At 46.0% G+C, this 25069-nt stretch overlaps 1 protein-coding gene across 1 annotated transcript in view; it reads right to left on the bottom strand.

Annotated features, from left to right (window-relative positions):
- Positions 1-2291: 2291 nt before the first annotated feature.
- Positions 2292-25069, bottom strand: part of LOC139252338 (probable G-protein coupled receptor 139) — a 37662-nt gene continuing 14884 nt past the window's right edge. Inside the window, exon 3 of the mRNA XM_070873340.1 lies at positions 2292-2512. Within this exon, the coding sequence (XP_070729441.1) occupies positions 2292-2512 (221 nt within the window). The remainder of the gene's footprint in view (positions 2513-25069) is intronic.

Below are 25069 nucleotides of genomic sequence, written 5' to 3'. Positions count from 1 at the left end.
AGTCACAGTGTGGGGTTAAAGCTGCTGGTGCACAGCCTATTAACTGCACCATAGAGGTAATGACACAAGCCCAGGTCCCTCCACAGGTAGCATACATAGGGGCTGGGACATATTGTGTCACCACCATGGGTCCCACTACCAACATGGACACTTCTGGTGTCCGGAAAGTGCCAGCGGTTTTTGCTTCAAACCTGAGGCATCAGTTCAAGTGGCCCAGGAACGGATTGTCCCCATTCCTGAACCCTCCACTGTCCACCGCACTGTGAAGGAAAACATTACAAACCTGCAGGATTATGTTGTACATTTTGGCTATGCAATTCCCCCTCAACCCGAACATTTTACCGCTCTGCTGAAAGGCTTAATTATCTCACAAAAACACTTCTATACTCGAGAACAGAAAACCATTGAGATCGGGAAAAAGATTCTTGAGATCACCATTCCGCCTTGGTGGGACCTTTTCAAAAATATTGAGGTCCCAGTCTGGATCCGAATCGCTTCCCACACTTTCGTTATTTGTCAACTCGCGATTATACTTTATTTATGGTGTCTCACTTGCTGAGTGAAATGCAGAGGCCGTCAGGTCAGGCACCAAAGAATGCTCTACGCTCCTTGACCAAACTTGGGAATCGCGCAGGGAGGGGTGACACCATACTACCATGTTTAATTTGTGTTTGATTTTATCTGCTGTAAACTGCAACATCACGAGTGTTGTAAGAGTGTTATTTAAATGTTTTGACGATGTAACTTTATTTTACTGAACTTAAAACGTGTTTGACTATGGACCTTTATACTATTTGAAAATGTGTTACTATGTCTTTTGATTTTACTTTACTTGAAGTTGTGTATGACTGTATCCTGTTATTTTACTGTGGAAACCCAGTAAAAGAGGGACATCATACCCTCTCTATGCTATAACCAAATTGTAATGACTGTATTCGCCTGGATATTGCATTGCATTTCAACGGGAGATGCAGGGTAATGTTTCGCCAGTATAAATGGAGGGAAGATTGACTCTCTGGAGCAGGAATTTTGCTTACCTTGATTGACACTCAAGGAGTGTAGAGTGTCAACAGGGGGGACTGCAGAAAGCAAAATTCACCAGAAACCCCCCCTCCCCCCGTGTTTGGGCTCATTCGAAAGGAAATTTAATTTGGGACTATCTACCGAAAAGTTTGGAACTCTAAAGTGCTTATGGAAGAAACTACGAACTTAAATAGAATTATGAACTTTTACAAGACAAATTCAAGCCTGTGGGCGGACCTATGGAACAAAAGAAGCCCATTTGATTATTGGAACTGTCTGGGTGTGAGAACTGAGTTAACCTGTCTGGAAGAATGAGTATTTGGAAATCTTCCTCCACAAGAGACATTACCATCATAGTATCACCCAGAGATAACTCCCCATCAACATGGGTCTGGACAAACCATTTCAGCATATACATCAGGAAGAGGCCCAATCCAGCCTGTATGCGAAAGACTAAGCACAAAAGGACATTGCAATTACCAAACTAATTTTTCCATCAGGAAACAGTTTTTCGAAGATCAACCCACCCAAGACATATCAACTTTAACGAGCCCGACAAAATATTACAAAGAAGAACCAAGCCCGCCAAAATGATACAAAGGATTGTGAACAGATTGGGCGGCAAGATTAGAACACTGAAATCGTATAACTGGCCACTGTTTTCAACAGAGGTTGGAGAGACGAGAAGACGAAGAGAGAGAGTGGGGGAGAGAGGTGGTCGCTACTACCTCATCAAGACAAGGAGAGAAACCAACGTGACAGTTGTAAAACTAACTTCTCCAGCCTCGAAGTCTTGAAGGAAGGAAGAACATCACCATCTACCATTAACTATCAAAAGGATTGGTAAACATAAGCCCCTGCCCTGGAGTCTAACCGAGCTAGAATTAGGTATTGGGAGGTGGGAGGTATAATTTTACTGCAACCCCCTTTGAATGTGTAGTGTATGGTACTTTATTACAGTGATTCTAAGTTTGACCTTGTACCTTTCCTTGTCTTGTTCTTTATTAGAGTGATTGTAAGTTTGGCCGTGTATTTTCTTACGAGAGTAATAAGCCTGTATTACTTTGACTGTAATAAAACCAAAGTTCTTTGCATCAAACCAGTGTCCTCTGCACTTTTGTCACACCCCCCAAATAAATCCAGAGTGCAGAACCCAAGGGAGGGGGAGCGATTCGAAACCGCTCAAGTTGGTCAGAAGGGAACCTGACCCCCTCATAGAGACCACAAACAACACCCACCTCCCCCCTCCCCTTACAGCGTGAAGGGGTTTAGCGCCCAGGCGTGGCGAATGCAGCAACGGCCACGAACTTCAGTGCCGGTTTAGCCCTGGTGCTAACTCTTAGTGCCTGGGCTTCTCGTGCCTCGCAGATCGTGACATCATAAAGTGCGCAGTGCCCGTTACCGCCCAGGATGTAAAATTGACTTTTGCCCCTGAATGTATCGCCTTGCGTCACAACGTCAACACGGGGATGTGTTGTGAAGTCGCTGGCTGCTTGGGTAATTAAAGAGAATAGTTTCCAGCCAGTGCAATCTTTATTATTTGCACTAATCTGGTGCCTGCGCAAAGTTTTTTTATTGTTTCATGGGTGCAAGATGTCCCAGCCCTCCTACTTCTCCTATTATGCTGACCCTTGGTGACATCATCGAAAAAACACAACATCACTTTCCAAATGCACATTGTCGACACCCAGCCCTACCTCACCTCCACCTCTCTCGACCCTCCACTGTCTCTCAATTGTAATACAAGCATAGAGATTGACAGCACGGAAGGAGGCCAAATTGTACCCTGCACTTTCTGTACTCCTCTAGAGTTTCTGCAGTATTGAGCCCTCAGTATCTGTCATAAGCCTCCGTTTTTTTCTTTATCATACCCTGTATATCCCTTGACATCCAGGGGGCTCTAGATGTTAGTCCCACACTTTTTCTTTAAAGGAACATACTTGCTCTAAACCCTCAGGATCTCCTCCTTGAATGCCTCCCACTGCTCTGACACTGATTTACCTCCCAGTAGCTGTTTCCAGTCCAATTTGGCTAAATCCCTTCTTAGCTGAGCAAAATTTGGCTTTTCCTCAATTGAGAACTTTTATTCCTGGTCTATCTTTGTCCTTTTCCATAACTACCCTAAATCTAACTGAATTATCATCAATATCTAAAAAATGCTCTCCGACAGATACCCCTTCCACCTCTCCCAGCTTCATTCCCTAAAACTAACTCCAGAACCGCCCCCTCCTTTGTTTGTCTTGTAATATAATGGTTAACAAAGTTCTCCTGAATGCATTTTAGGAATTCCGCCTCCTCTATACCCTTCAAACTAATTTTATACCAGTTACTATTAGGATAGCTGTAATCCCCTACTATTACTGCCCAAAAGTGTTTGCACCTCTCAGCAATTTGCCGACATATTTGCACTTCTCTCTCCCTCTGACTGTTTGGGGGTCGATAGTACACTCCCAGTAGTGTGATCACCCCTCTTTGTTTTTCAATTCAACCCATATAACATCAGTTGATGACCCCTCTAACATATCATCCCTCCTCACAGCTATAATTGTTTCTTTAATCAATACTGCGACCCCACCCTCCTTTTTTACCCCCCTCTCTATCCCGTCTGAAAACCCTGTAACCAGGAATGTTGAGCTGCCATACCTGCCCTTCTTTCAGCCATGTCTCAGTAATAGCTATAATATCGTACTCCCAAGTGTCTATCTGTGCTCTCAGCTCATCTGCCTTATTCCCTGTATTCCTTGCATTGAAGTATATACCATTTAGCACTGCCAAACTTCCTTGTTGTCTATTTTCCAGCCCTTGTTTCCTCTGTCTTCCAAATTCACTTTCTACTTTTCTGCTTTCCAACTCCTGTTTTGCTTCTCTCCCTTCAAATCTACTCTCCGGTTCCCACCCCCCTGCCAAGATAGTTTAAACCCTCCCCAATGGTACTAGCAACCCCTCCCCCCCACCACACGATGATATTGGTCCCGGCTCTGTTGAGGTGCAACCCATCCGGCCTGTACAGGTCCCACTTCCCCCGGAAACGATCCCAATGCCTCAGGAATCTAAAGCCCTCCCTCCTGCACCATCTCTCCAGCCACGCATTCAGCTGCTCTAACCTCCTGTTTCTGTCCTCACTAGCTCGTGGCACCGGAAGTAATTCACACTCCTAGCTCCCTAAAATCTGCCTGCAGGACCTAATCCCTCTCTTTCTGCCTATGTCATTGACACTGATATGGACCCCGACCTCTGACTGTTCTCCCTCTCACCGTAGAATGCACTGCAGATGTTCGGTCACACCCTTGGTCCCTCTTTAAATATTAGCACTGTCTCCTATTGCCCCTGTAATTACAAGTAATGTAATTGTCTGTAATTATCACATTATTAGTTTATTATTGTTACATTTTCTACTTCCCCTGTAAATATCAATACATTATCAGCTTCCCCTGTAAGAACATAACAACAGCAGAAATAGGAGCAGGAGTAGGCCATACGGCCCCTTGAGCCTGCTCCGCCATTCAATAAGATCACGGCTGATCATCGACCTCAACTCCACTTTCCCGCCCAATCCCCATATCCCTCGATTCCCTGAGACCCTAAAAATCTACCGATCTCAGCCTTGAATATATTCAGAGAATCAGCATCCACAGCCCTCTGGGGCAGAGAATACTAAAGATTCACAACCCTCTGAGTGAAGAAATTCCTCCTCATCTCTGGCTTAAATGGCCGACCCTTTATCCTCAGACTGTGCCCTCTCCTTCTAGACACTCTAGCCTGGGGAAACAACCTCTCAGCATCTCAGTACATTCTCTGTCCCCTGTAAATATCAGTACATTCTCTGTGTCCCCTGTAAATATCAGTACATTCTCTGTCCCCTGTAAATATCAGTACATTCTCTGCCCCCTGTAAATATCAGTACATTCTCTATGTCCCCTGTAAATATCAGTACATTCTCTGCCCCCTGTAAATATCAGTACATTCTCTATGTCCCCTGTAAATATCAGTACATTCTCTGTGTCTCCTGTAAATATCAGTACATTCTCTGTCCCCTGTAAATATCAGTACATTCTCTATGTCCCCTGTAAATATCAGTACATTCTCTATCCCCTGTAAATATCAGTACATTCTCTGTCCCCTGTAAATATCAGTATATTCTCTGTCCCCTGTAAATATCAGCACTTTCTCTGTGTCCCCTGTAAATATCAGTACATTCTCTATGTCCCCTGTAAATATCAGTACATTCTCTGTGTCCCCTGTAAATATCAGTACATTCTCTGCTACCCTGAAATATCAGTACATTCTCTGTGTCCCCTGTAAATATCAGTACATTCTCTGTCCCCTGTAAATATCAGTACTTTCTCTGTGTCCCCTGTAAATATCAGTGCATTCTCTGTGTCCCCTGTAAATATCAGTACATTCTCTATGTCCCCTGTAAATATCAGTACATTCTCTGTCCACTGTAAATATCAGTACATTCTCTATGTCCCCTGTAAATATCAGTACATTCTCTGTTCCCTGTAAGTATCAGTACATTCTCTGTCCCCTGTAAATATCAGTATATTCTCTGTGTCCCCTGTAAATATCAGTACATTCTCTGCTACCCTGAAATATCAGTACATTCTCTGTGTCTCCTGTAAATATCAGTACATTCTCTGTCCCCTATAAATATCAGGACATTCTTTGTGTCCCCCGTAAATCATAATCATCATAGGCAGTCCCTCAGAATCGAGGAAGACATGCTTCCACTCTTAACATGAGTTCTTAGGTGGCTGTATTATCCAATACGAGAATCAGTCTCTGTCGCAGGTGGGACAGATAGTCATTGACGGAAGGGATGGGTGGGACTGGTTTGCCGCACGCTCTTTCCGCTGTCTGCGCTTGGTTTCTGCATGCTCTCGGCGATGAGACTCGAGGTGCTCAGTGCCCTCCTGAATTAACTTCCGCCACTGAGGGCGGTCTTTGGCCAGGGACTCCCAGATGTCAGTGGGGATGTTGCACTTCATCAGGGAGGCTTTGAGGGTGTCCTTGCAACATTTCCTCTGCCCACCTTTGGCTCGTTTGCCGTGAAGGAGTTCCAAGTAGAGCGCTTGCTGTGGGAGTCTCGTGTCTGGCGTGCGGACAATGTGGTCTGCCCAGTGGAGCTGATCAAGTGTGTTCAGTGCTTCAATGCTGGGGATGTTGGCCTGGTCAAGGACGGTAACGTTGGTGCATCTGTCATCACAGGGTATTTGCAGGATCTTGCGGAGATATCGTTGGTGGTATTTCTCCAGCGACTTGAGGTGTCTACTGTATATGCTCCATGCCTCTGAGCCATACAGGAGGGTGTGTATTAATACAGTCCTGTGGACCATGAGCTTGGTGGCAGTTTTGAGGGCCTGGTCTTCAAACACTCTTTTCCTCAGGCAGCCGAAGGCTGCACTGGCACACTGGAAGCGGTGTTGAATCTCATTGTCAATGTCGACTCTTGTTGATAAGAGGCTCCCGAGGTATGGAAAATGGTCCACGTTGTCCAGGGCCTTGCCGTGGATCTTGATGACTGGGGTACAGTGCTGTGCGGTGAGGACAGGCTGGTGGAGGATCTTTGTCTTGCGGATGTTTAGAGTAAGGCCCATGCTTTCGTACGCCTCAATAAATACGTTGACAATGACTTGGAGTTCAGCATCTGTATGTGCGCAGACGCAGGCGTCATCCGTGTACTGTAGTTCGATGACAGAGGTTGGGGTGGTCTTGGACCTGGCCTGGAGATGGCGAAGGTTGAACAGCTTCCCACTGGTTCTGTAGTTTAGTTCCACTCCAGCGGGGAGCTTGTTGACTGTGAGGTGGAGCATGGCAGCGAGGAAGATTGAGAAGAAGTTTGGGGCGAGGACGCAGCCCTATTTGACCCGGGTCCGGACATGGATTGGGTCTGTAATAGATCCGTTGGTAAGGATCACGGACTGCATGTCGTCGTGCAGCAGGCAGAGGATGGTGATGAACTTTTGGGAGCATCTGAAACGGAGGAGGACACACTATTGACCCTTTTGGTTGACAGTGTCAAAGGCCTTTGTAAGTCATAGAAAGCCACGTATAAGGGCTGGCGCTGCTCCCTGCATTTTTCTTGCAGCTGCCGTGCTGTAAAAATCATGTCCGTTGTGCCCCGTAGGGGACGAAATCAGCACTGTGACTCTGGGAGGAGCTTCTCGGCCACAGGGAGAAGACGGTTGAGGAGGCAATATTCTCTGCTAACCTGTAAATATCAGTACATTCTCTATGTCCACTGTAAATATCAGTACATTGTCCCCTGTAAATATCAGTACATTCTCTATGTCCCCTGTAAATATCAGTACATTGTCCCCTGTAAATATCAGTACATTGTCCCCTGTAAATATCATTACATTCTCTGTGTCCCCTGTAAATATCAGTACATTCTCGGCTACCCTGTAAATATCAGTACATTCTCTATGTCCCCTGTAAACATCAGTACATTCTCTATGTCCCCTGTAAATATCAGTACATTTTCTATGTCCCCTGTAAACATCATTACATTCTCGGCTACCCTGTAAATATCAGTACATTCTCTGTCCCCTGTAAATATCAGTACATTCTCTGTGTCCCCTGTAAATATCATTACATTCTCTATGTCCCCTGTAAATATCAGTACATTCTCGGCTACCCTGTAAATATCAATACATTCTCTATGTCCCCTGTAAATATCAGTACATTCTCGGCTACCCTGTAAATATCAGTACATTCTCCGCTACCCTGTAAATATCAGTACATTCTCGGCTACCCTGTAAATATCATTACATTCTCCGCTACCCTGTAAATATCAGTACATTCTCTATGTCCCATGTAAATATCAGTACATTCTCTTTGTCCCCTGTAAACATCATTACATTCTCAGCTACCCTGTAAATATCAGTACATTCTCTGCTAGTCTATAAATATTAGTATGTTCTCTGCTACCCTGTAAATATCAGTACATTTTCTCTGTCCCCTGTAAATATCAATACATTCTCTGTGTCCCTTGTAAATCATCATCATCATAGGCGGTCCCTCGGAATCGAGAAAGACTTGCTTCCACTCTTAACATGAATTCTTAGGTGACTGAACAGTCTAATACGAGAGCCACAGTCCCTGTCACAGGTGGGGCAGATAATCATTGAGGGAAAGGATGGGTGGGACAGGTTTGCTGCACACTCTTTCCGCTGCCTGCGCTTGATTTCTGCATGCTCTCGGCGATGAGACTCGAAGTGCTCAGCGCCACCCCGGGTGCACTTCCTCCACTGAGGGCCGTCTTTGGCCAGGGACTCCCAGGTGTCAGTGGGGATGTTGCACTTTATCAGGGAGGCTTTGAGGGTGTCATGAGCTTGGTGATAGTTTTGAGGGCCTGATCTTCAAACACTATTTTCCTCAGGCGGCCGAAGGCTGCACTAGCGCACCGAACCTTACAAAGGCCTTTGACACCATCGACCGCGAAGGTCTATGGAGCGTCCTCCTCCATTTTGGATGCTCCCAAAAGTACGTCACCATCCTCCGCCTGCTCGGCAACGACATGCAGGCCGCGATCCTTACCAACGGATCAATCACAGACCCAATCCATGTCCGGACCGGGGTCAACTAGGGGTCCATCATCGCCCCAAACCTCTTCTCAATCTTCCTCACTGCCATGCTCCACCTCACAGTCAACAAGTTCCCCGCTGGAGTGGAACTAAACTACAGAACCAGTGGGAACCTGTTCAACATTCTCTGCTATCCTGTAAATATCAGTATATTCTCTGTGTCCCCTGTAAATATCAGTACATTCTTAGCGTCCTCTGTAAATATCGGTACGTTCTCTGCTACGCTGTAAATAGAAACATAGAAAATAGGTGCAGGAGTAGGCCATTCAGCCCTTCAAGCCTGCACACCATTCAATAAGATCATGACTGATCAGTCACCTCAGTGCCCTTTTCCTGCCTTCTCTCCATACCACTTGATTCCTTTAGCCATAAGGGCCATATCCAACTCCCTCTTGAATATATCTAATGAACTGGCATCAACAACTCTCTGCGGAAGAGAATTCCACATGTTAGCAACTCTCTGAGTGAAGAAGCTTCTCCTCATCTCAGTCCTAAATGGCCTACCCCTTATCCTTAGACTGTGACCCCTGGTTCTGGACTCCCACAACATCGGGAACATTCTTCCTACATCTAACCTGTCCAGTCCCATCAGAATTTTATATTTTTCGATGAGATACCCTCTCATTCTTCTAAACTCCAGTGAATACAGGCCCAGTCGATCCAGTCTCTCTCCATATGTCAGTCCTGCCATCCCGGGCATCAGTCTGGTGAACCTTCGCTGCACTCCCTCAATAGCAAGAACGTCCTTCCTCAGATTAGGAGAACAAAATTGAACACAATATTCCAGATGAGGCCTCACCAAGGCCCTGTACAGCTGCAGTAAGATCTCCCTGCTCCTATAATCAAATCCCCTAGCTATGAAGGCCAACATGCCATTTGCCTTCTTCAATGCCTGCTGCACCTGATTGCCAACCTTCAATGACTGATGTACCATGATTGCTAGGTCTCATTGCACCTCCCTTTTTCCTAATCTGCTGCCATTCAGATAATATTCTGCTTTCACGTTTTTGCCACCAAAATGGATAACCTCACATTTATCCACATTATACTGCATCTGCCATGCATTTGCCCACTCATCTAACCTGTCCAAGTCATCCTGCAGCCTTTTAGCATTCCCCTCACAGCTTTTCACCACCATAACATCGCCCATCTCCGTCCCCTGCCTCAGCTTATTCACTGCTGAAGCCCTTATCCATGCCTAAGGCGTGAGACTGCCTCCTGGAACACAGTGTCCAGGTAACTCTCCCCCTCCCTGATGTGTCGCAGTGCCTGAAGCTCGGACCCCAGCTCATCAACACGAAGCCAAAGTTCCTCGAGTTGCCAACACTTGCTGCAGATGTGGTCGCCGTGGATCACACTGGTGTCCACCAGCTCCCACACGCTGCATCTGCAACACATCACCCACCCCGCCATCTCGAGTGTATTTTAGTTAATGAATTAGGTTGTCAAGTTTGAAATATCAAATTATGTATGTATAGTTTTTAATCTGGAATCACGGCTCTTTCATTCATTCAAATTTGATCCATGGTCAGGGACAGGAGGGTGTGACTATGAGTGAGGCAGGTATGGGGACTCAGGAGGTAGTGATGGAGGAGCCTCAGCCCTTGCTCTTGTCCAAAAGGTTCAAGGCTCTTGCTCCCTGTGTGGACGAGAGCAGGGACTGCAGGGAGGATGAGCAAACTGACCACTGCACCATGGTACAGGGGCCATTCAAGTGGGGGGAGTAAAAAGAAATGTAGTAGTAGTGGGGGATAGATAAAGTTCTCTGCAGCCAAGAGCATGAGTCCCGAAGGCTGTGTTGCCTGCCCAGTGCCAGGGTTAAGGGCATCTTCTCTGGGCTGGAGAGGAAGTTGGAGTCGGAGGGGGAAGATTCAGTTGTTGTGGTCCACATGGGTACCAACAACATTGGTAGGACAAAGAAAGAGGGAGTGTGAGCAGCTAGGGACTAAAAAGCAGAACCACAAAAGTAATACTCTCTGGATTACTACCTGAGCCACGAGCAAATTTGCATCGGGTAAATAAGATCAGAGAGTTAAACACGTGGCTCAAAGATTGGTCAGGGAGAAATGGGTTTTGATTCATGGGGCACTGGCACCAGTACTGGGATAAGAGGGAGCAGTTCCTTTGGGACGGGCTTCACTTGAACCAGGCTGGGACTAGTGTCCTGCCGAATCGAATAACTCGGGCTGGAGAGAGGGTTTAAAACTAAATAGTGGGGGGCGGGGTTGGGGGAGAGGTGGGGCCGTGGGGGGTGTTCAGGTGAGGGGTAATGTAAAAAGTCAAAGGGAAAGTGCAGGGTAGCGATAGGGATAATGATGACCAGAAGGCGACAGGAAGGGACAGAGCGGATAAACATAAGAGTGCAACAGAAAGTAGTCGGGATAAATGGTTAAAAGAAAAAAATTAAAAGCTCTTTATCTAAATGCACGCAGCATTCGTAACAAGATAGATGAGTTGATGGCACAAATAGAAATAAATGGGTTTGATCTGATAGCCATTACAGAGACGTGGTTGCAAGGTGACCAGGACTGGGAACTGAATATTCAGGGGTATTTGACATTTCGTAAGGACAGACAGAAAGGAGAAGGAGGTGGGTTAGCTCTGTTAGTAAGGGATGAGATCAGTAGTGAGAAATGCAGTAGTGAGAAATGATATTGGCTCGGAAGATCAAGATGTAGAATCAGTTTAGGTGGAGATAAGAAATAGTAAGGGAAAGAAGTCACTGGTGGGAGTGGCCAGAAAACCTCGGGAGGACAATTGGGCAAGCCACAGCCATTCCACCAAAGTCGGCAGCCACTCCCCCGCACCGTGGCCGCCGATATTCGGGGGTTACAGGCCTGAAGGAGGGCGGCAATTTCAGCCCCTAAACTTAAAGAAAGGCAATTTTGAAGGTATGAAGACAGAGTCGGCTAAAGTGGACTGGGAAAATAGATTAAAGGGATGTAATCAATCCGGACCAGAGGTGTTATCTGCTTTGAGTTTGAAGTGAGGCTTTTGAGCTCTGCTATAATTAAAAGGTTAAGAAGGGCTCTCAGGACTCAAATGAATTAACGGGCTGTTTGCAGTGATCAGCGTTTAGATCGCTTAATAAGCAGTTGAGACAGTGCTGAGAATAACATGTTGACTTTGCAAGAACTACCCGAGGTAAGCTGCGTGACTTAGAAATGGAACCACAGAGGCCCAGGAGCGTGGTAAAGCAGAACAATGGGGCAGAAGTAAACCGTTAACGGGATACCACCGGGCCTGAGCAAAGGTCAGGCTAACAACAATAGATTGTGGCCACATCAGTCAGGTACTTCTTCCGGTAATGGAAGCGGTACCTTAATGTTACGCAAGCTCGGCATAAAACAGAGGCGAGTGACTTTATGTGACGCGGAAGGAAGTAACCAATTAGCCACTGTGCAAGTGGGCTTTAGGCTAATCAAATTGTGCCAGACGATCGTGCACAAGGTTGAGCATGTATGTTTAAGTGTATAAAAGGTTGTTTGAAACTACATATTGTTGGACGGTGACCTGGCTAGACCTGAAGCCGGTCACCCCACACCGGTGGGAATAAAGATTGCTTGAATCTTCGAACACTGACCTGGTATCGAGTGTTTATTTTAAATACTCCACTTCAGAGTTTGATTAGTTTATTTAATAAATCTCCTCTTATTATTTTAAATATAGTAATCTCATTTCTAATCTCATTATCAGATGTCCCGTCCACCTTTTCTGTCTCCCTGCTAAATACTGAAGCAAAGTAATTATTTAATATTTCACCATCTCTCTATTGCTGCCTGCGATATTATCCTCCCCATCCTTCAGTGGTCCTATTCCCACCCTGACCTTCCTTTTTTTTATTGATGTGCCTGTAAAAATATTTTACTATTTTTTAAATGTTCCTTGCTAATTTAGTTTCATAGTTCCTCTTTGCCTTCCTAATTGTGTTTTTTTTACTTCCTCCTAATGTCTTCATATTCTCCTTTATCATGCTCTCCCCTGCTATCCATGTGCTTAATGTATGTCTCTTTCCTTACCCTCAATTTTTCCACAGTGTCTCATTAGTGTCTCATGGATTCTATTTCTGTCTTGCTGATAAATGAATCACTTTTTTCGAATGCCATTATGTTATCCCTAATAAGTACAGCTACTACACCTCCCCCTATTCTCCTCTCTATCTTTTTTAAATATGTTATATATTGCAAGGTGTAATCCTTATTTTTCTGTTGCCATGTCTCATTGAAACATAGAAACATAGAAAATAGGTGCATGAGTAGGCCATGCAGCCCTTCGAGCCTGCACCACCATTCAATAAGATCATGGCTGATCATTCACATCAGTACCCCTTTCCTGCTTTCCCTCCAAACTCCTTGATCCCTTTAGCTATAAGGGCCATATCTAACTCCCTCTTGAATATATCCAATGAACTGGCATCAACAACTCTCTGCGGTAAGGAATTCCACAGGTTAACAACTCTCAGAGTGAAGAAGTTTCTCCTCATCTCAGTCCTAAATAGCTTACCCCTTATCCTTAGATTATGTCCCCTGATTCTGGACTTCCCCAAAATCTGGAACATTCTGCCGACATCTAACCTGTCCAGTCCCGTCAGTATTTTATATTTTTCTATGAGATCCCCTCTCATTCTTCTAAACTCCAGTGAATACAGGCCCAGTCGATCCAGTCTCTCCTCATATGTCAGTCCTGCCATCTACCCGGGAATCAGTCTGGTGAACCTTCGCTGCACTCCCTCAATAGCAAGAACGTCCATCCTCAGATTAGGAGACCAAAACTGAACACAATATTCCAGGTGAGGCCTCACTAAGCCCCTGCACAACTGCAGTAAGACCTCCCTGCTCCTATACTCAAATCCCCTAGCTATGAAGGCCAACATGCCATTTGCCTTCTTCACCGCCTGCTGTACCTGCATGCCAACTTTCAATGACTGATGTACCATGGCACCCAGGTCTCGTTGCACCTCCCCTTTTCCTAATCTGCCGCCATTCAGATAATATTCTGCCTTTGTGTTTTTGTCACCAAAATGGATAACCTCACATTTATCCACATTATACTGCATCTGCCACGCGTTTGCCCATTCACCTAACCTGTGCAAGTCACCCTGCAGCCTTTTAGCATTCTCCTCAAAGCTCACACCACCACCCAGCTTAGTGTCATCTACAAACTTGGAGATATTACACTCAATTCTCCCATCCAAATCATTAATGTATATTGTAAATAGTTGGGATCCCAGCACTGAGCCCTGCGGCACCCCACTAGTCACTGCCTGCCATTCTGAAAAGGACCCATTTATCCCGACTCTCTGCTTCCTGTCCACCAACCAGTTCTCCATCCACATCAGTACACTACCCACAATACCATGTGCATTAATTTTGCACACCAATCTCTTGTGTGGGATCTTGTCAAAAGCCTTTTGAAAGTCCAAATACACCACATCCACTGGTTTTCCCTTGTCCACTCTACCAGTTACATCCTCAAAAAATTCTAGAAGATTTGTCAAGCAGGATTTCCCTTTCATAAATCCATGCTGACTTGGACCGATCTCGTCACTCCTTTCCAAATGTGCTGCTATTTCATCTTTAATAATTGATTCCAACATTTTCCCCACTACCGATGTCACGTTAACCGGTCTATAATTACCCATTTTCTCTCTCCCTCCTTTCTTAAAAAGTGGCATTACATTCGCTATCCTCCAGTCCATAGGAACTGATCCAGAGTCGATAGACTTGGAAAATGATCACCAATGCATCCACTATTTCTAGGGCTACTTCCTTAAATACTCTGGGATGCAGGCCATCAGGCCCCGGGGATTTATCGGCCTTCAATCCCATCAATTTCCAGAACACAATTTACTATTAATAAGGATTCCCTTCAATTCCTCATTCTCTCTTGACCCTTGGTCTCCTAGTATTTCCGGAAGGTTATTTGTGTCTTCCTTTTTGAACCAAAGTATTTATTTAACTGGTCCGCCATTTCTTTGTTCCCCATTATAAATTCACCTGAATCTGACTGCGAGGGACCTACGTTTGTTTTCATTAATCTTTTTCGCGTCACATATTTATGGATATGTCTCAGTAATCCTTATTATGTCTGGTTCCTCGCAATGCATGATTTCAATGCATGTTACAGTATTTGAATCCTTTGTATAATAACCTATTCTTACTCGAAATATAGTTACTCTAAACACTAGATTTGTTTTGCTGCTGATTAATCAACTTTGTCAACATGCTCTTAAGAATCTGTGCATCATTAGTGCTGAATTTTACGATCTGTCTATTAGACAGGATAGATATTGGGCTGTGGTTATTGATTATTCTACTTCTGTAGCTGATTAATTTTGACAGACCAGTTTATCTATCATTCTGAGTCTCTACACAGGTAACCGGCAGCGATCTCTGCCCCTAGCTCAATGAGGTTTGTCCCTGCAAGAGACACGTATAACTAAAGAACCTACGTCATGGATTTTTATAATACAGAGATCAATCTGGGGGCAGTAAACAACACTAATAAACTCTGAATAATGCTTTGATAAATAAATTACTTCAATATCTGCAATGTTATGAAAGACCTGATGACTGTGATTAATTATTGTTCGTTACAGAGAATTACACAGGCCGAGACATTGGCTTCGTTAGCACCTCCTGTTACTGCATCTATCTAACCACTTACCGACTGGGTGCGGCAAGACGGAATCATAGAAGCACAGAATCATTGAATTTACAGCACGGAAGGAGGTCATTTCGGCCCATCGTGTCCGCGCCGGCCGACTAAGAGCTTTCCAGCCTAATCCCACTTTCCAGTTCTTGGTCCGTAGCCCTGTAGGTAATGGCAATTCAAATGCACCGCCAAGTACTTTTTAAATGTGGTGAGGGTTTCTGCCTCTACCACCCTTTCAGGCAGCGAGTTCCAGACCCTCACCACCCTCTGGGTAAAGACATTTCCCCTCAAATCCCCTCTATACCTCCCCCCCAATTACTTTAAAAATATGGGCCCTGGTTGTTGACCCCTCTGCTAAGGGAATCAGGTCCTTCCTATCCACTCTATCCAGGCCCCTCATAATTGTATACACCTCAATCAGGTCTCCCCTCAGCCTCCTCTTTTCCAAAGAAAACAGACCCAGCATCTCCAATCTTTCCTCACAACAAAAATTCTCCAGTCCAGGCAACATTCTTGTAAATCTGCTCTGCACCCTTTCCAATGTAATCACATGTTTCCTGTAATGTGGTGACCAGAACTACATACAGTACTATCTGTGGACCTGCACTCCAAGCTCCCTTTGTCCCTCTACACTTTTCACTGTCCCACCATTTAACGTCTATTCCCTTGCCTTATTAGACCTCCCCAAATGCATTACCTCACACACTTATCCGGATTGAATACAATTTGCCACTGTTCTGCCCATCTGACCAGTACATTGATATCTTCCTGCAGTCTACAGCTTTCTTCTTCATTACTGAGATGAACGACACCCGGTAACTTCAGCGGGATGTTTGCGGCAGTGGAGATCGTGATGTCATTGCCATGCACATCGCACCGGCAACATCCCGGACCGAAACTTGGGTACCGCCCCCTGAGCATCGTCGGGCGAGAAACATCGGCAGCTGCAGGAGGCGTGGATCGGGAGATCAGGAGCTTTGGGGGCGAAACATCAAGGCGAGGCGGCCGAGGTAAGTAAGGAAATTTCAACAGTGGTGTTGCTCATTGTTTCAGATTCCTCTTCGGCTGCGATCTATCAGCCCGGGCTTCAGGCTGGATGGGATGGATCGGGAGGATCGGGATGGATCAGGAGGATCAGGATGAATCAGGGTGGATTGGGCAGGATCGGGATGGATTGGGCTGGATCGGGATGGATCGGGATGGATCGGGACGGGTTGGGATGGATCAGGGTGGATCGACTGGATTGGGACGAGTCGGACTGGAACGGGCCGGATCGGGCAGGATCGGGATGGATTGGGCCGGATCGGGGCGGATTTGGATGAATCAGACTGGAGCGGGCCGGATCGGGCAGGATCGGGACAGATTGGGATGGTTCGGGACAGATCGGGGCGGATCGGGGGGATCGGGCATGATCGGGATGGATCGGGATGGATCGGGGCGGATCGGGCTGGATCGGGGCGGATCGGGATGGATCGGGGCGGATCGGGCTGGATCGGGGCGGATCGGGAGGGATCGGGCCGGATCGGGATGGATCGGGGCGGATCGGGAGGGATCGGGAAGGGTCGGGAGGATCGGGATGGATTGGGCCGGATCGGGGCGGATCGGGAGGATCGGGCAGGATCGGGACAGATCGGGATGGATCGGGGCGGATCGGGCAGCATCTGTATGGATCGGGGCAGATCGGGATGGATCGGGAGGATCGGGCAGGATTAGGACAGATCGGGATGGATCGGGCCGGATCGGGCCAGATCGGGGCTGCCCTCAGGAGCCAGCTCATCGGTCCCAGTGCAGAGCCAGCAGCGATGGCCTTTCCCTTTAAGGGAGGGAGGAGCCTGTGAAGGTGACAGCGTTGTTCGGCCCATTGGGCTGCACTGCACCACTACCGCCCCGCCTGCGTCCTGTTGCGCTCTAGGAAGAAAGTTGAGGGTTTGATTTAACGTTCCACTTCCTTCCTGGAGCACAAACACAGTTTCTTTAAAGTTGAAAATCATTAGTGCCTGCTGCTCATTTTCTCAACTTTCAAATTTCTCCCCCATAGAATTTACAGACCATCAGCCCAACTGGTCAATGCCAATGTTTGTGCTCCACATCAGCCTCCTTCCAGCACTCTTCATCTAACCCTATCACCATATACCTTTATTCCTTTCTCCCTCATGTACCTAGTTTCCTCTTAAATGCTTCGATGTGATTGGCCTCTATTACTCCAGGTATATCGAGTTCCACATTTTAACCACTCTCTGAGTAAAGAAATTGATCGTGAATTGCTTATTGTATTGACCAATGACTGTCTTATACTGATGCTCTCCACTTTTCGGGTGGTGGAGTAATTCGGCTCCTTCGTGCCTCCCATTGGTGCCTGGTGGGGTCGCCAGCGGGGTGCTGAGAGACCCGTGACTGGGTGCAGCAAGTTCAGCAATGCTGGCAGACTTCAGTGCCGGTTTAGCACTGGCACGAACTCTCACCGCCTGGGCCTCCAGCGCCTCGCAGATCGTGACGTCATAAAGTGCTCAGCACCCCGTTACCGCCCGGGATGTGAGATTACCTCCTGCCCGCTGCTGTATCGCCGGGCATCAACAACGGCAGGAAGAGGAGGCGATGTCAACATGGCTGGCCGCTTGGGGAGCGCTAATTAAAGGGAATGGCTTTCAGGTAGGCCAACCAGTCTGGTGCCTGCTGAAAGTTTTTGCTGTTTCACTGGTGCAAAATGTCCAAGCTCTCCACTGTGTGGGAGTACTTGGGGCAGTAATGGCTGTCACGCAGGTTACCTTGCAATATAGAATTCCCGACAAGTAGATTGTGCACCATCATAGGCTCTACCCTTTAAGCTTGGGAAGCAACCTCTGATACCGTTAGCAATGAGCTACAAATTATTCAGCGCTCTGCCGTCACCACCCCACTCTTGGACTTTAGCGCCCGAAGAGGAGTTTATAGCAACTGATTTCGTGCTCCAGTTCCTTCGGAGCACCAAAGCTGAATTTCCTGACACTACTTTGCAAAAGTTAACGTCCAAATTGGGGCGCGACAGAATTTCTAGCCCTTGGACCTCCACAATTAGGCAAATCATCTTTCTGTCAACCCGATCGGACCCCTTCATTGTATTAAAGACCTTGATAAGGTCAGTGCTCAGCCTTCTCTTTTCTAGAGAAAAGGGTCCCAGCCTGTTCAGTCTATCCTGGTAGTTAAAATCTCTCAGTTCTACTTTTATCCTTGAAAAATATTTTGTGCCATCTCCAGTCCTCAACATTCTTTTTGTAATATGGAGACCAGAACTGTCACAGTGTGCCTGCCCAGTGTGGTCTCACCAAGATTCGATTTAAGTTTAATATAACCCCCCTCTGCTTTTCAATTCTATTCCTCTGGAAATGAACCCCAGTGCTTTGTTTGCATTTTTTTAATTGTTTTGTTAACCTGTGTTGCAACTTTAAATGATTTGTGGCTGATGTGGGAATGAGGGCTGCCTTTTCATGGGACGCCAGCACCAGTTCTAGGACAGGAAGGAGCTGGGAAAGTGGGGTTGAGGCCAGGATCAGATCAGCCATGATCTTATTGAATGGCGGAGCAGGCTCGAAGGGCCAAATGCCCTACTCCTGCTCTTATTTATTTTTTTCTTATAGAGCTGTACCGATGGTAAGGGCTCCACTTTAACCGGGATGGGACCCATGTCCAAGCGGAAAGGGTAAATAGGGAGGTGGCAAAAGCTTTAAACTAGTAAGAAGTGGGGAGGGATCTACAAGAAATGGAACCAGCCTAACTATAAATAAAACAGGAAAAAAGAACACAGGAAAGAATAAAGTAAGGGAGGACATTGATGGCAAGGGATTTAATAGAGTTACAGAACAGGAATCTAAAAAGATGGTTAAACATAAAGTGAGAGGAAATCCTATTAAAAATGAGTTAAACTGCCTGTACAGCATTGCACACAGTGTCCATAATAAAACAGGGGAGCTGAAGGCAATCATACGTTGTGAGGAAGCAGACATAGTAGGGACTACTGAGACATGGCTCCAGAAGAATCAGGACTGGGAATTAAACATTGCAGGGTACAACATATTTAGAAAAGATACAGCGGGAAAAAGGGGAGGTGGAGGATCAGTACTTATTAGGGATAACATAATGGCAGTAGAAAAAGTGACGCAGCTATCAGAAAGACAGAAATGGAATCCATGTGGATAGAGATAAAAGATAATAAAGGATCAATCACACTAATAGGTGTAGTCTACAGACTACCTAATAGTGAAAGGGAAGTGGAGGAAGAAATATGTAGACAAATTAGGGAAATGAGTAAAAATCATAGAATAATAATCCTGGTGAATTTCAACTACCCCGATATTAATTGGACAGAAGAGGTAGGTAAAGGGGATAATGGAATAGAGTTCATACAATGTGTACAGGACTCCTTTCTAACCCAATATATAAAAAGCCCAACAAGGAAGGAGTCACTATTAAATCCAGTAATGTAGAATGAACCAGAGCTGATAAGAGAAGTAAAAGTAGGAGAACATCGAGGCAATAGTGACCATAATATAACATGCTTTAAGATGATAATTGAGAAGAACATAAATCTGACGAAAACCAGGGTAATAGATTGGAGAAAAGCTGAGGAACTATGAAATTAAATTATCAAGGAACATAAAACAGAGTAAAATATTTTACAGGAACATCAGTAAAAAAGGAAGGTTGGGATGGGAATAGGGCCATTAAGGGATAGACAGGATGATACACAGGTAAAGATAGAGAGATGGTAGAAATATTAAATAATTATTTTGCTTCAGTATTTACCAGGAAGATGGAACAGGTGGGCATGACATTGGATCGCAAGACCAGACCAGAGCGGGGGTTTGAAAAGGCAGCACAGTTCGGGAGGGGCCAGGGATAGGAAGGAGCCGGAGATCGGGAGGAGCCGGATATCAGGAGGAGCTGGGGATCGGGAGGAAATCGGGAGGAGCTGGGGATCGGGAGGAGCCGGATATCAGGAGGAGCCGGGGATCGGGAGGAAATCGGGACCAGGAGCCGGAGATCAGGAGGAATGAACTGCAGCAGCGACAGGAGTAAGGGACAAAAAGTAAAAAGAATCAAAATCGAAGTTGACGTCACAGCCAAGCACGTAAGTGATTGGCTGGTGGATTGGTGAGTATTTTTCTTTTCTTTAAAAAACCTTGGGCATTGGTGTAAGTTAGGAACTGCAATCGAATAGATCAGTGATCTTTATTATCCAAGGAGAACTAATTAATTAAATCAGCTGTTTGCTGAGTAGCGGCTGGGTGTGTTTTGCCAAGGTTTAGAGTTTAGTTCTACTCGATAGTTCCGAGTGCAACTAGAGGGATGGCAGGGCAGCTTAGTCCCGTGGATTGCACATCCTGTGGCGTGTGGGAAATCCTGGATGCTTGGCGCAGCTGGGACGACCACGTGTGCAGGAGGTGTCTCCAGCTGCACCAACTCCAGCTCCGTGTTTTGGAGCTTGGTCGGAGGCAGGAGTCACTGTGGTGCATCCGTGAGACTGAGAGCGACGTGGATAGCACGTTTCTAGAGGTGGTCACCCCGCAGCTTAAGAGTGTGCAGGCAGATAGGGATTGTGTGACCGCCGGACAGAAGAGGAGGACTAGGCAGCTAGGGCAGGTGTCCCCTGAGTACATCTCGCTCTCCAACTGGTATTCTGCTCTGAGTACCGGTGAGGGTGATGGTGTCTCTGGGGAGTGCAGTCAGAGCTAAATCCACGGCACCACGGGTGGCTCAGCTGCACAGGGGGGAGGAAGAAGAATGGAAGAGCAATAGTGGTAGGGAATTCGACAGTCAGGGGAGCAGACAGGCGTTTCTGTGGCCGCAGACGTGACTCCAGGATGGTATGTTACCTCCCTGGTGCCAGGGTCAAGGATGTCACGAGCGGCTGCAGGACATTCTGGGGGCAGAGGGTGAACAGCCAGAGGTCATGGTCCATATCAGGACTAATGACATAGGTAGAAAGAGGGACGAGGTCCTCCAGGCAGAGTTTAGGGAGCTAGGAGAGAGATTAAAAAGCAGGACCTCAAAGGTAGTAATCTCAGGATTACTCCCGGTGCCACGAGCAAGTGAGTACAGAAATAGGAGGATAGAGCAGATGAATACATGGCTGGAGAGATGGTGCAGGAGGGAGGGCTTTAGTTTCCTGAGGCATTGGGATGGCTTTTGGGGGAGGTGGGACCTGTACAAGCCGGACGGGTTGCGCCTCAACAGAGCCGGGACCAATATCCTTGACGGGGGCGGCGGGGGGTTGCTAGTGCTGTTGGGGAGGGTTTAAACTAGCTTAGCAGGGGGATGGGAACCTGAAAATAGATTCAGTAGGGAGGGGAGTAAAGCTGGAATTAGAAATTAAATATAATGAAAGTGAGTTTGAAGGAGGCAGGAAACAAGCAGGAAAAAAGGGTAAAAAAAACAAATTTAAAGGCACTTTGTCTAAATGCACGTAGCATTCGTAACAAAATAGATGAGTTGACGGCACAAATAGAGACAAATGGGTATGATCTGATAGCCATTACAGGGGCGTGGTTGCAAGGTGACCAGGACTGGGAATTAAATATTATGGGGTAATTGACAATCCGGAAGGACAGACAGAAAGGAAAAGGAGGTGGGGTAGCTCTATTGATAAAGGATGGAATCACTGCAATAGCGAGAAACGATATTGGCTCAAATGATCAGGATGTTGAAACAGTTTGGGTGGAGATAAGAAATAATAAAGGGAAAAAGTCACTGGTGGGCATAGTCTATAGGCCCCCTAACAGTAGCAATTCTGTTGGTCGGAGTATAAACCAGGAAATAGTGGGGGCTTGTAAGAAGGGGACAGCAATAATCATGGGTGATTTTAAACTCCATATTGATTGGACAAATCAAATTGATCAGGGTAGCCTTGAGGAAGTGCATAAGGGATGGGTTCCTTGAGCAGTATGTAACGGAACCAACCAGGGGGCAGGCTATCTTAGATCTGGTCCTGTGCAATGAGACAGGATTAATAAACAATCTCCAAGTAAAGGATTCCCATGGAAGGAGTGATCATAGCACAACTGAATTTCAAATTCAGATGGACAGTGAGGAAGTTGGATCTCAAACCAGCATACTGAGCTTAAATAAAGGAGACTATGAACGTATGAGGGCAGAGTTGGCTAAAGTGGACTGGGAAAATAGATTAAAGTGTAGGATGGTTGATGGATAGTGGTGTACATTTTAGGAGATATTTCACAACTCTCAAGAAAAATATATTCCAGTGAGGAGGAAAGGGTGCAAGAGAAAAGATAGCCATCCAATTAAAAACAAGGGCATACAAAGTGGCCAAAACTAGTGGGAGGACAGAAGACTGGGAAGCTTTTAAAAGCCAGCAAACAATGACTAATAAAATGATTAAGAAAGGGAAGATAGACTATGAAAGTAAACTAGCACAAAATATAAAAGCAGATAGCAAGAGTTTCTATAAGTATATAAAAAGGAAAAGAGTGGCTAAAGTAAATGTTGGTCCCTTAGAGGAACATGGAGATGGCAGAAACTCTGAACGAATATTTTGTATCAGTCTTTACGGTAGAGGACAATAACAATATCCCAAAAGTGAATAGTCAAGATGCTGTAGGGGGGGAGGAACTTAACACAATCACAATCACTAAGGAGGTGGTACTCAGTAAGATAATGAGACTGAAAGCGGATAAATCCCCTGGACCTGGTGGCTTGCATCTTAGGGTCTTAAGAGAAGTAGCGGCAGGGATAGTGAATGCATTGGTTGTAATTTACCAAAATTCCCTGGATTCTGGGGCGATCCCAGTAGATTGGAAAACTGCAAATGTAATGCCCCTATTTAAAAAATGAGGCAGACAAAAATCAGGAAACTATAGACCAGTTAGCCTAACATCCGTGGTTGGAAAATGTTGGAGTCCATTATTAAAGAAGCAGTAGCAGGATATTGGGAAAAGCATAATTCGGTCAGGCAGAGTCAGCATGGATTTATGAAGGGGAAGTCACGTTTGACAAATTTTCTGGAATTATTTGAGGATGTAACGAACAAGGTGGATAAAGGGGAACCAGTGGATGTGATGTATTTGGACTTCCAGAAGGCATTTGACAAGGTGCCACCTAAAAGGTTACTGCACAAGATAAAAGTTCATGGGGTTGGGGGTAATATATTAGCATGGATAGAGGATTAGCCAATTAACAGAAAACAGAGAGTCATGATAAATGGTTCATTCTCTGGTTGACAATCAGAAACTAGTGGGGTGCCACGGGGATCAGTGCTGGGACCCCAACTATTTACAATCTATATTAACGACTTGGAAGAAGGGACTGAGTGTAACGTAGCCAAGTTTGCTGATGATACAAAGATGGGAGGAAAAGCAATGTGTGAGGAGGACACAAAAAATCTGCAAAAGGACATAGACAGGCTAAGTGAGTGGGCAAAAATTTGGCAGATGGAATATAATGTTGAAAAGTGTGAGGTCATGCACTTTGGCAGAAAAAAATCAAAGAGCAAGTTATTATTTAAATGGAGAAAAATTGCAAAGTACAGTGGGACCTGAGGATACTTGTGCATGAAACATAAAAGGTTAGTGTTATGTCTTGGATAAAGAGTTAGACTAAATACTGCAAGCTCAAAGTAGGTGTGATAGTCGTCTTTTATTAAAGATCTCTGAGTGCCTCTGCAGCCTGTGAGGCCTTCTTATATACACGTGCTCCCAAGAGATTGTGGGATCCCTTGGGACTCCAGGGGATAAGCCCTCTGATGGTTATACATGGTAATTATAGGTTTACATACATAACACTCCCCCCTGTATGGAGAGAAGGCAGGAGTGGGGTACTGAAGTTGCATGATCAGCCATGATCATATTGAATGGCGGTGCAGGCTCGAAGGGCTGAATGGCGTGCTCCTGCACCTATTTTCTATGTTTCCCGCCCCAAAGTCAATAGTGTAACTATTTACAATGTGAGTCGATCTGGGGCCTTCCTTTCCCTGGTTAATCATCTCGGAGAAAATGCTGGCATTGGTGAATCGTTTGTTGGGCCTTCGCTGGGCTGCTGTGCAGCTGGCCTTGCCGGACTGCTGGTGGTGGTGAGCCTTGCTGGGCTGCTGTGGGTGATGGGTTCTGCTTTGTGGTCAACCGCTGGGTCAGTTGCCACTTATGTGTGTGGAGGGTCAAAAAGGGTAGAGTCTATTGTGGGTTGTTCTGGATTGTCCGTAAATCTGAGTTTGATTTGGTCCAGTTGTTTTCTGCAGGTAAGTCTATTTGCGAGTTTGACCACAAACACCCTACTCCCCTCTTTGGCCTAAACAGTGCCAGCAATCCACTTGGGACCTTGTCCATAGTTCAACACAGGATCATTTACTTCGATTTCACGTGACACATTTGCGTGATCATAATATGTAGTCTGTTGAAGCCGCCTGCTCTCTAGCTGTTCGTGTAGATCAGGGTGGACTAAAGAGAGCCTTGTCTTAAGTGTCCTTTTCATGAGCAGTTCAGCACGAGGGACCCCGGTGAGCGAGTGAGGTCTTGTGCGACTAAGCAGGACGCGGGATAAGCGAGTCTTCAGTGAGCCTTCAGTTACCCTTTTCAAGCTCTGCTTGATTGTTTGAACTGCTCGTTCTGCCTGACCATTGGACACTGGCTTAGATGGGACTGGACAGGTTAGATGCAGGAGGAATGTTCCCAATGTTGGGGAAGTCCAGAACCAGAGGACATAATCTAAGGATAAGGGGTAAGCCATTTAGGACTGAGATGAGGAGAAACTTCTTCACTCAGAGAGTTGTTAGCCTGTGGAATTCCCTACCGCAGAGAGTTGTTGATGCCAGTTCATTGGAT

This window comes from Pristiophorus japonicus, unplaced genomic scaffold (genome assembly GCF_044704955.1).
Source record: "Pristiophorus japonicus isolate sPriJap1 unplaced genomic scaffold, sPriJap1.hap1 HAP1_SCAFFOLD_455, whole genome shotgun sequence".
NCBI lineage: Eukaryota > Metazoa > Chordata > Chondrichthyes > Pristiophoridae > Pristiophorus > Pristiophorus japonicus.
The sequence above is the reverse complement of the archived record's forward strand: the minus strand, read 5'-3'. Positions and strand labels throughout refer to the sequence as shown.